This window comes from Aristolochia californica, unplaced genomic scaffold (assembly GCF_029961685.1).
Source record: "Aristolochia californica isolate CCGP_79_NKW_82.1479 unplaced genomic scaffold, dmAriCali1.0.hap1 SCAF_12, whole genome shotgun sequence".
NCBI classification, from domain to species: Eukaryota; Viridiplantae; Streptophyta; class Magnoliopsida; order Piperales; family Aristolochiaceae; genus Aristolochia; species Aristolochia californica.
The window spans coordinates 16,500,336-16,513,083 of record NW_027181793.1 but is presented as its reverse complement, the minus strand read 5'-3'; the positions used below and the strand labels follow the sequence as shown (position 1 = coordinate 16,513,083).

The 12,748-nt window shown below is 37.5% G+C and overlaps 1 protein-coding gene across 1 annotated transcript; it reads right to left on the bottom strand.

Moving 5' to 3' along the window:
• Window positions 1–2,363: 2,363 nt before the first annotated feature.
• On the bottom strand, window positions 2,364–12,451 carry LOC137946073 (GCN5-related N-acetyltransferase 10, chloroplastic). Its single transcript, XM_068792250.1, has 4 exons — window positions 11,921–12,451; window positions 11,245–11,297; window positions 10,775–10,951; window positions 2,364–2,706 (listed from the first exon to the last, which is right to left on the bottom strand). Exons 1-4 carry the CDS (start codon window positions 12,335–12,337, stop codon window positions 2,421–2,423), a joined length of 933 nt encoding a protein of 310 aa, XP_068648351.1. The 5' UTR covers window positions 12,338–12,451; the 3' UTR covers window positions 2,364–2,420.
• Window positions 12,452–12,748: the final 297 nt, after the last annotated feature.

Sequence of the window (12,748 nt, the reverse complement as noted above, 5' to 3'; positions counted from 1 at the left end):
AACGACCTTGAAAGGGAACAAATGAAGGACATTCCATATGCTTCTCTTGTCGGAAGCCTAATGTATGTTCAAATCTGCACAAGACCTGATATTGCATTTGTTGTAGGGATGTTGGGGCGATATCAGAGTAATCCCGGGTTAGACCACTGGAGAGCTGCAAAGAAAGTAATGAGGTACCTTCAAGGAACCAAAGACTACATGCTGATGTATAGGTGGACGGACAATCTAGAAGTCATTGGTTACTCAAATTCTGACTTTGCTAGCTGTATTGATTCCCGCAAATCAACATCAGGATATATTTTCTTGATGGCCAGTGGAGCAATATCATGGAGGAGTGCCAAATAGACTTTGACCGCCACGTCGACTATGGAAGCTGAGTTAGTTTCCTGTTTTGAGGCTACTTCACATGGTGTATGGCTTAAGAGTTTTATTTTTGGGCTTAGAATTATGGATTCTATCTTTAGGCCATTAAGCATATATTGCGATAATTCAACTGTTGTTTTTATGGCCAAAAACAACAAAAGTGGTCCAAGTAAACACATCGACATAAAGTATTTTGCCATAAGAGAACGTGTTAAAGAAAAGAAAGTGGTCATTGTGCACGTCAGCACTAACTATATGATCGCAGATCCTTTGACTAAGGCATGCTACCGTTTAAATTCAAGGATCATATTGTGAATATGAGACTTGGTTCCATTATGTAAATTTTTCATAGGATAAACAATATTATTTCAGTGAAATTCTTAATTAATATGATGTTTTTTCTCATATTTATGTGCACTTTAATTTTGAGAAAATTCATTTGTGTTGGACCAAGAGTAAACATAGGGTTTATTCATAAAGTATAAGTAATACATACATAGTAATACATGGAAGATAATACTCGTGATTAGAGGACCTATCACCATGATTCATGTATTTATTACTTAAATTCAGATTATCGATGGGTTTAAGATTATATTAGAAGTTTGGACCAAGTGGGAGAATGTTAACCGTTTTTATGAGAAACGGTTTTCTCATTAATCGTGGTCTCAAACTTCTAGCAGTTGCAACTTCCGGAAGTTGCAACTCCCTCGGTAACACGTAGTCATGAATAACCTTAATGGGAGGTTGGCTTCAGTTAGAGGTTTTCGGTTCTCATCACTCAAGCACCTTCAGTTAGAGGTTTAAATTATATGATGAATTTCATGTTGTTGTTAGAAATTCTGTTTAAGGCTTACATTTGATCCACCGCTTCCTTCAAGGCGAGACGAACATGATTCCGAAGAATGTGGAAGACGAACATTTCTGCCTCGACAAGATCGACTTGGAGCAATGCAGCATCGTCGCCAATCGGGATGAACAAGAAGCCAATGCGGCAACAGAGCAGTTGACGGAGTGGCACCAGACACTGCAATGCCTTAATGATATTGAGACTCTGATGGCGAACGATTACACGACTAGTTCATGAGCTTGAGAGGTCTTTGATAGCGACCGATCAAGAAGGAATTTCATCCGAATTTGACGGAATGTCCTCGTCCGAAGCTTCGGCATCATCGGACGATTTCTTTGATGACCTGCCGCCATTGGATGTCCCCTACTACTGCCGTGGCTTCCAGGCCTGATCTTGGATCCATCCCGCGTTGAGGTTCAGTTATTTAATTCTTTACACTGTTTGATTGCTTGCCGCCACTGAGTTGGGAAACAGTGTTTCTGTATTTATTGTCTTCACAGGGCGTGTTTCTGTAATTTGACGGAGTGTTTCATATTGTCTTCAGGGTGTGGTAGTTATTAAAACATTGTCTTCACATCAACAGTGTCATTGAGATAATATTGGGCAGAGCATTATGAATGTCATTTGGATATTGTTGGGCAGAGTATTTAACGTTCCCCCCTTTCTGTTGTTTTTCTCTTTATTTCTTTACTCCACCAGGTCTAGTGATTGGAATTCTCTTTTGGTTGCAGGGTTCCAATCACTAATGGTTGGAGAACCAATAGAGCAATATTGTTATTTTATTCTTACTTGGTTTTGAGTTGGACATAATACTCTTCTGTTCTTCATTTATTATCTTCTTTCATTGGTTTCAATGTCTTGTGCTTTCTAGGATTTTTAGATTGATTTTGTGTCATTAATCAATGAACTTGCACTATATTGATTAAATACAATTACTTAATTAAATTTAATGATTTTGATATAAAAAAATTTATTTCTCCATAAATTGTACTCATAATATTACATAAATTTTAATGTTTATTAACTCTTAATAGATACAATTAATTATTTTTAAATTAAAATTTAGGTAGAGGACAATGAAGAATCAATCTAATTTTAGAGGACTAGCCACTAATAGAATTTGAGTACAATAATAGTTATCAAACTTCAATTACGATGACCGCCCTACAAAGTACCATAGTTATCAAACTTCATCAGCATCAAGCTCTTAATATCTGAACATATTTGAAATATTCTGTAAGAGCAAAGGTAATTCATGGGTAAACGAATATTTACTTAGACCAGACGGTTTGACCATTAGAACCCTCCTTTTCCTCCCAATCCAAGTTGTCATCCAATGGGGATCGCCTGAGACTACACTGTAACCTGCACTTGAGTAGAGTGTGCGGGCCCCCAAGTCATCTTCATAAGCCCATAAGACCAGATACTTATAACCCCATAGCAGAGATAGCAAGTCACAGGCTTTGAGCAGAACTGTGGCCACCTTCTGCCTCCTATTATTCTTTGTCTTGAGTTAGTGAATCCTCATTTGCAGGAAATAACAACACAACATATCACGTACTCAAAGCATGCCTGATCAATAATTTCCTATTTATCCATGTTCAGAAGTTCTTGGTGAGAGCTCAAGAGTATTATCACATTTCTAGTGGTCTCATTGACAGATCTAGCATCCGGTCACACAAATTTTGTTACCATTAGCAACCTATTGTGTAAAAGGGTAGTTTGGCTATTTCACATAGTCTGATTATATCAGGGAGAGTACCAGTAGTTTTAGGAAGTAGATAAACTGTCCATGGTCCAATTTTCTTAACTTTTTTGTTGAAATATATGTCTAGATTCATTCTCTTATTGTCCAGATTCATCTCTTACTCTCCAGATTCATTGTCTGTTGAAATATGTACAGATTTATTGTATATTGAATTATGTCTAGATTCATTCTCCTATGTTGTATATATTGCAGCCATTGTAGTTGTGTTTAAAAGAATGAATGAAAATTGAAAAAGAAGTTTTTATTCTTCATTTTCTTCATGGTATCAAAGCCTAGGCTCTAAATTATTCTTATTCACAGGCCTTCATTGTCATCAATCACCATTGTTTCTGGTTTTCATTACCGAAAAGTTTTTTTTCACCGGCCTCTATTTGCAAAAATCCTTTCACCGACCATCGTCACCAGACTTGTCTATGTGGAAAGGTGCAATGACAGGTTTCTCTTTCCTGTCAAGCTTTTCTACAACCATATCTAAAACTTCTGGGTCCTCAAGTGTTACAGACTACTATAACAAATTGTGAGGGTTGTTTACAGAGATAGATATGTATCAGCATGTGGAGATGGAATCTGCTGCAGATGCAAAAAATTAAAGACATGTTGGAGAGGGCAAGAGTGTTCCAGTTCTTGTTAGGACTAAATCCTGAATTTGACCAGGTAAGTGACAGTGTTCTTGGTAAAGAAACCCTTTCCTCATGTTACTGAAGTTTTTTATCTTGTTCAAGGGGCTGAAGTAAAAAAAAAAAACTAAAAGGTACTGTGACTAATGCAATAAGCCTAAACATACCAGGGAATCATATTGGAAATTACATGTCAAACCTCCTAATTGGAAGAACAAAGATGGTAAGATTTATGCAAGCAACAACACAAAGTCTGGGAGCAATTCATCCCAGTAGTTCTAAGACACCTTCATTTAGTAAAGAACAATTAGAATATCTATATGGACTATTGAATCAATCCAAATCTAATCCCAGTACCTTTATTACTAGTCAACTTGCTCAAAAAGGTGTTTCTCTTGTTGCCCTTAACTCTTATTCTGATCACACATTATGGATAGTTGATTCAGATGCTAGCGATCATATGACCAGTCTTTCTCATTTGTTCTTATCCTATACTCCTTATCCTAGTAATCTTAAAGTGCGTATCGCAGATGGATCTTTATCTCCAGTTGCAAGGAAAGGTTCTATTATTCTTTCTAAAAATTTAACGTTGCAATCTATCTTACATGTTCCTAACTTGTCTTGCAACCCGTTGTTTATCAGCAAACTCACTAAAGATTCAAATTGTGTTGCTAAGTTCACTCGATCTCGATGTGAATTTTAGTATGTGTTCGGGAAAGATATTGGCATTGCTAGAGAGGTTGATCAACTCTACTACTTTGACAGAAGTACATCCATGGTTAGATAACCTCAAATTTCATGCAGTTTATTCTCTTTCTGTTAAAGATGAAATAATGTTATGACATTATAGACTAGGCCATCCAAATTTCTTATATTTGAGTTAGATGTTTCATTCAATTGTCAAAAAAATATTCTCTTTTCCAATGTGAAAATTCGCCAACTTGCCCAACATCACCGTCCCACATTTCCTTCTCAGCCTTACAAACAATCCCAACCTTTTTTCTCTCATACATTGTGACATTTGGGAGCCATCGAGAGTGAAAAATATAACGGGGATACATTGGTTCATCACATTTATAGATGATGATAATCGGGTTTGTTGGGTGTATATTTTAAAAGAAAATTTTGAGGTTGCCAAGGTGTTTCAAACTTTATATACTATGATCGAAACCCAATTCCATACCAAAATTCAAATCCTAAGAACAGATAATGGCAAAGAGTACTTCACCGCCATTCTTGGCCAATTTCTCATGGAAAAGGTTGTACACCGAATAACTTGTATCATCACACCTCAACAAAATGGTGTTGTTGAATACAAGAATAGACACCTTTTAGACATAGCTTAGGAAATTATGTTTACCACTGGGGTTCCTAAACACTTCTGAGGAGAAGCTGTATTTACTGTATGTTACCTCATCAATCGAACGCCATCCTAGGTATGTCAATTTCAAAAACCTCTGCACATTCTATTGTAGACCTACCTCATGCAAAGGTGATCCAATCTATCTCCAAAGGTGTTCGGTTGTGTTGTGTTTGTTCATGGTCACTGTCATACCCGTAGTAAACTTGACCCAAAGCTCGTAAATGTGTCTTTCTTGGATACTCACCAACTCAAAAGGGATATAAGTGTTTTGATCCTATAGCCAACCAGCCTATGAGAGTATGGATGTCACTTCATATGAAGATCATTTTCCCCCAAACTTTTCTTCAGAGGGGAAATCATTTGGATGAAGAAAAGTTTTGGGAAACAGTAGTCCCCTTGCATGTCTCTTCGGTTACCTCTTTTCTAGAAATAACCACTTCGTCTCCTCCACCACAGATTTTTCCTAACACAGATTCCCTTCCTGAACACGGGTTTGTTGTGCAAGAAACTGAAAAATCTAATGTAGGGGGAGAAATACTACTTAAGAAAAATACAAAGCTACTTGTCTATACGAAGAGGCATAATCGAGAAGGTGTAGAGCAACAACCACAAATGGACTATAAAAATTCAATTCCAAGCACATTAGGTAATTCAAATTCTTCCTTGTGTCTAAAATCTTGTGATTTTTAAGACCTTTATGTCCCCATTGCTCATAAAAAAAGCATAAGGTCGTGCACAAATCATCCTATATCTCACTTTGTGTCCAACAAAGATTGTCCTCAAGCTTTAGAACCTTTGTTTCTAACTTGTCAAAAACAGAAATTCCCAAGTCTATATAGGAAACTCTTGTTGTTCCTGATTGCAAAGAAGTTTTTCTTGAGGAAATGAAGGCTTTAGAGAAGAATCAAACTTGGGAATTGGTATGTTTTTCCAAAGGAAAAAGTCCAGTTGGTTGTAAGTGGGTAATCACAGTAAAATATAAGGTTGATGGGTCAATAAAAAGGTATAAAGAAAGGCTGGTAGCAAAGGGATATACTCTGACGTAGGCAATAGATTATCAAGAGACATTTTCTCCTGTTGCAAAAATGAATAGTGTCAAAATCCTGTTGTCTCTTGTAGCTATTATGGTCTGGCCATTGCAACAATTCGATGTGAAGAATGCTTTCTTCAATGGTAAATTGGAAGAGGAAGTGTATATGCATCTACCTCCAGAATTTGAAGGCTTACTTGGCGCAAAAAAAGTTTGTAAACTCAAGAGGTTACTCTATGGTCTTAAACAATCTCCTAGAGCATGATTTGATCGGTTCACTATAGCTATGAAGAACTTTGGGTATCTTCAAAGCCAAGTAGATCACACTATGTTTATTAAACACATTAATGGCAAGAAGATTGTTATACTTATAGTGTGTAGATGATATTATCCTAACAGGTAATGATCTTGTTGAATAGGAAAAGCTAAAGACCTTTCTAGCCAAAGAATTTGAAATAAAAAATCTAGGATCTTTGAGGAACTTCTTAGGCACGGAGGTGGCAAGAAATAAGGAAGGAATCTTGGTGTCTCAAAGAAAATATATTTTAGATCTCTCAATCAAACTGGTATGTTAGGGTGCAAGCCAACCGAAATACCCATGGATGCAAATTGCAAGCTTAGCGCAAATGTCAGTGTTGAGGTTGATAAGGGACAATAACGATTATTTAGGAAATTGATTTACTTATCCCATACTCAACCTGAAATTACTTTTGCAATGAGTGATGTGAGTCAACTCATGCACTCCCCTCGTGAGGAGCACTTAATGCAGTTTATGAGCTCCTGGAAAGGAATTATTGTTCATGGGAAATACTAATAGCTGCCTTGCTATCTGAGGATAACTTCTTAGGCTGGTTGAACACAATCTTCAACTCACTTAGAAGTCGTTTTATCCACAGAAGCTCACATATCTCTAGTGCAATAGTCGGAACTCAGTTGCAACACTGCTTCTAGCCACCGCATTTTACTTTTTTGCTTTTCCAACTCATTATATTTCCTCCTACAACAGTGGAATATCTAGATGTAGACCTCCTATCATTTATACTTCTAGCCCAGTTAGCATCAGTGAATGCGCCACCCATTGTCCCATTATGTTTCTTTTGATTCTTTGTCTATACGGTACAAGCAGTTTACTTTGTCATTGTCCTCCTATACTATTCCTTCTTTTGTGCGGGATGCTCTTTTATCTCCACAGTGGAAGCATGCTATGGATGTTAGGATGGAGGTGTTGACAGATAAAGTACGCAAAGTTTATTTGATGTTCCTTTAGGTGCAATAGTTGTGGGTTGTTGTTGAGTATACACATCTAAATATAGAGTAGATGGATCTATTTGAGTGATACAAAGCTCGGTTGGTTGCCAAAGGGTATACCCAGACATGGAATTGATATCCTTGAGACATTCTCCCTAATTGCACGATTGACATTTGTCCGTACACTTTATCCATTGTTGTGAACCAGAATTGGTCACTCTTCCAGCATGACATTAAGAATGTTTTCTTGGATGTAACTTAGCAAAAGAAGTGTACATGGAGCAACCTCCAGGGTATGTTGCTCAGGGGGAGACTGAAAAGATATGCAAACTAAAGAAGCCAATTTAAGGGCTTAAATATAGCCCTAGGGCGTGATTTGAGAAATTCAGGCAAGTAGTAACGTCCCTCGGTTTCTCATGGAGCTATTGTGATCATTTACTATTTGCCATGAAGAGGTCATTTGGGATTATAGTCGTTCTACCTCGCATACTATGTTCCTCCCCAAAATTTCCCACCAACACTCCAAAAATAATAATTGTTTTCCAACAGCAACTAAGTGCAAGTTTTCATTACTATGGAGTTATTTTTCCGGGCACCTATGGAAACCTTATTGGTGATGATGATCATACCATTTGGGATGGTAAAGGTTGACGCATATAACCATTACAGCCAAACCTCAAGGTCCAGGTTCTCCTAGAACAGAAGGAATGTTAGCAACTCATTGTTAGTAGTTGGTCCAAGGGCATTTTAGTAATTTGATATGTAAGCGTAGAGTAGAGAATTCGGGTGTAAAATGGTATAAAGGCGTAATTACTACAAGCAGTGTCTTTTTCATAACTTAATGGGCATCAGGGGGTGATTAAATAGAAATTAGGAGCTGATTACACATGTTTGGGGTTACTCTTAGCCTTGCATTCAGAGTCAAGTTATTGTAATATTTAAGGAATTGAAGTGGACATGTAAAGAAAGCTCAAAAACCCTAAAAGAAACTTGTTTTGTCTTTGTTTTCTTCTCCAAATTCGTGGCTCTCCCTTTCTCTTTCATTCTCTCTTTTACACCACAAACCTAAATTTTGGTCATTGTCTTCCAAGAGTTTGTAAATAGATTCTGTCATAGAAATCTTAAATATTTAAGAAGATACTTTGCTTTCTTTTTCCAATCAATGATAAGCTTGATGAGAGGCTTCTAATAACTGGAAATGAGGAGTTAGCTACAGATCAGAAGACCCATTTTGATGAAAAAAAATTCATAAATTTGTAATGATTAAGACAGGTTAATCAGTTTCTTTTGTACATGAATTAACCATTTATCATGTTTCTGAGTCTCCCAAATGAAGTCACTGAATTACATGATACAGGAAGGGAAGTGTGATGATTCTGAAATCATACCTTGCCTTTGAATAGAGGCAAGCCAACCAGAAATATCAAGTGAAGGCCCTGAGACTTACATAATCGTCCAAAGCTTAGAGGAGACTAACATACTCTTCCAAAGCTTAGAGGAGACTTACATACTCTTCGAAAGCTTAGAGGAGACTTACATCAGACATATAGCCATAAAAATTGAGAATCCAAAAGAACTACTGTTTGGCTGCTTGTAACTTATGAAACTAATGTTGTTGCCACAACAGGGGAGCAAAAGTTTCCTCTTCCCAACTACATATAGTAAGCCCAATCTTTGGCTATGATGTATTCTGGTATGTTTTTGTTAGAGAATCTACTGAAGGGAAATTTCATTATTTTACACTTCCTACAAAGTCCAGCAGCTACAGTATCCAGGATTAAGCACTTAAGTACACAAATTCATACCTGCTGGTCAATGATCAGTTCTTCTATATTAGAAGGGTAAGAAAAAGCAAATTCATTAGAGCTTATCCTCCTGTCCCGTTGAATGAAACTAGGAAGCTGAAGATAGTCAGATTATGACTTGGATATTTAACGGTCTTGAGCTTGACTTGAGAAACCAGGTTATGAATTGTGGAACTGTTAAAGAAATGTGGAACTACTTAGAATTTGTTTGTGCACAAGACAGTAACTTGTCTCATGTTTTTGAATTATATGCCACTGTATACTACAGTAAGTTTGTTGGTATATTACAGGAGATCAATGTTTCATCCCATCACCACGAGTGAAAGGGAAACAAAGGAAACAAAAAGGACAAGTTCACATTGCTAAGTTCCTGGATAGGTTAGGACCTGAATTTGCCTCAGAGGATGTTCACTCACTGTCCACTACATATAGCCGAGTGTTGCGTGTAGAGAAAGTCATTGTAGCACCAGGAAATGCTAATGTGACCAGCACCCCAGCATCAGCCCTAAACTCTCACGGTCCCTTTAATCATCTAAGGGTAGAATTGGAAACACTCAAGGAAAGTGCAAATATGTTCAAGGAAGAGGAAAAGGCAAAAGTGACACTAAGTCGGAAAAAATGCATTCATCGTGGCACATAAACCACTTCTCTGAAAAATGCTGGGAGAAGTTTGGGAGACCTACTTGGGCCAACTCTCCTGTTCATGGGAATACTAATTCATCCACTGAACCTCCTATACAAGTTGTAACAGGCACTTCTAATGAAATGCAACAGCTTATTCAGCACATAGCACAATTAAATGTTACCTCCTCATCAACATTTGTTCCTCTATCTTCCACTCCTACAGCCACATTGGCCAATTCAGGTACATCAACTTTTCATGTCAGTCCATCCCCCACTTGGGTTCTTGACTCAGGGGTGTCCACTCACATGCCACGTATGTCCACATAGTTTTTTTTATTTTGAAGGATTCCACTCCTATTAAACAAGTCACCTTAGCTGATGGATCCATTTCCCAAGTACGAGGAATGGGTACATTAACCCCATCCATTTTTATGTCACTGTAGTCAGTTCTGTTTGTCCCTAAATTTCCTCTAAACATGCTGTCAGTAAGTCAACTCACTAAGTCCATGAATTGTTCCATAACTTTTTATCCTTCACACTATGTTTTTCAGGATCTTACAACGAGGATTCAACATGTAAGAGAGGCAAACTATACTATGTGGAGGACAATTCACATAACTTTCTACAGGCATTACACACTACAGTTTATATGGAGCAATTAAAATTGCTCCATACAAGGGTCTTAAGTATTTTTAACTGACTAGGAGCATTTTTGTAATTGTTTTTCAGGACTATAAGAGCCCTGGAGGTCAAACTCAACCCCTCCCCCTCTCTCTCTCTCTCTCTCTCTCCTTCTCCAAAACCCTAAAGTTCACTCTTTTTCATTTTTATAGGCTCACTATTTGCAGATCCTCTGTAGTAGTGTAAACATTCTCAAAACAAAAGCTCTGTTTCCAACATATAAATTTCAGAAATTTGTTAGTAACACCTTGCCTATCTTGTTGACACTTTCATGACTGAATGAAATGATATATGTAATTAAACAATTTTAGCAGCAATGTGATAATGTTATTATGTTTGTCAGATACATCAAATTTTAAACAATTGTAACAATGAAGTAATGGGAAGAACGATTAATCAAGGTAAGCATAAAAGAAAATTCTTACCTAAACTCCTGAAGGACAGCTATTCCAGATACATACAGGTACTCTTCCACATGATCAATATGACTTAGAACATCTTCATCCCTCATTACTGTGACATTAACAACTCCAACAACCTTTCCCTTTGATCCATTCAATGAATCAGAAGCACAATTTGGTTCTGCAACCAAACAAGCGTACCTGACATAAAATAATTTGCGTAAGACAGTCGAAGGTATGCTTGTATTAGTTGGTTATAACCCCATTTGACTAACATCAGGGCATTTTACATACTTCAGAAAGATCTCTTGTATTTATTATTATCCAATTCTTTGTAATTAGTAAGCTTAGTTTCATGTAGCAAACATATCCCACACAAAGCCTGCAAATAACAGGGTTTCTCGATAAAGAATGTAAGGATTTATAAAATTATTGCCAGTAGTCATTATGAAAGCAATCTGAAAAGTATATGAAGAAGAAAACTAGTCAAGTACCTGTCTGGTGGTGAGTTCCTGAGTCTGTAGATAAGAGCAGCAAGCACTTCAGCCTGCAGAGAGCAGCATGAAGTACATCAAACAGGTGCAATTTAGTCACTACTCTGAACTTCTGTCACCATAATGCTCCAAATTTTGAGGAAGTCTTGCATTAATTGTTCCTACAACTGCATGATGTACATCAAATGAGTACCATTGAGCGAGTGTAGTGGACTCCTGAACCAAAAGGGTATAGATATAGAGGAAAATCTCTTTTATTTGTTTATAGAAAGAACAAAATAATGATAGAGACAATTACGAGTTTTATCTTCACTGAAAAGCTTATACGATGGACCGTACTTCCTGAGGCCTGCTAAAAAGACAAACTGAACTCAGCCTGACAAGGATGTGGGTCAAGTAATACTTGGGAACAATCTTCCAACAGATGTATTTCGGAGTGCTGGTAGCTGAACTGGCACCCCTAAAAGATGTGCATCAGAAGACAAAGGGAGAAAGAAAAGAAAGCCATGAACGAAAAAGTAGCTATAAGAAATAGATGAGAAGACAGATAGAGTGACAAGCACAAATAATTTATTAAAAAAAAAAAGATAAACTGAAATTAAGGGTATCGTTGCTGTCATTCCAAAGAAATAGCATTGTTAAACAACGAGGAGAAAACAGGAAAGAGAAACCAGACCTTGAAGAATTGAAAGAACAAATCATCGAAGAAAGGCATCGGCGTGTGAAATGCCTCAGCCTGAACGTCAGCGACCTGACTCATCTCACTGTCATTCTCAGCCATCCTTCTCACCCTCCACCCGAACTCGCTCACCAAATTCCTGAGTCGCTCCTGACCAACGAAACCCACTTCTCCGGCGGAAGTTGAAGAGCACACCCCATTGTGTCTCTGCTCATAATTTCTGCTATAAATTGACGAAGCCCGCTTCCTGCATCCCACGACGTCCCTCCCTTTTTTCGAATAGAAGCTTATTTTGGTACTTGTGGTAGTTCTCTTCAGCGCGCAGTCGGAACGAGTCTTGGATTCAGCTGCAAATTGAAACTCGTTGCAGAGATTTGGAAACAGGGAGAGTGACCAAGCTTTCAAATGAGCCATACGATGCCTGACAAGTCGTCAAAGAGTTCGTGCTCGCAAACCTCAAAGAAGGTTTCCGACCATCCTCGATTCAAAATGGATTCGCCCACTGTTGTGCGGTCCAAAGTGCGTCAGCCCTTCAAATGGCAGCTGGTGGCTGAAACAATATCAGACCGTAATATAGCAACATTTAATAAAAAAAACTTATCATATATAAAAGAAAATTTTGAGGCCTAAAAATCTCCAAAGTAGCAACATTCGAATGTTAAACTAGCACAAGAATGTCAAACTCTTAGGCAACTGGAGAAGTAGCATTTGAATGTTCCATCATTCAAACACAAGCCTTGTGCATTCTTGTTCTACTTGTTTTTTTTTAGGTGTTTAAGATGCTTTAAGATCTATCTAAAATATTTTAAGAACACATGATTAATT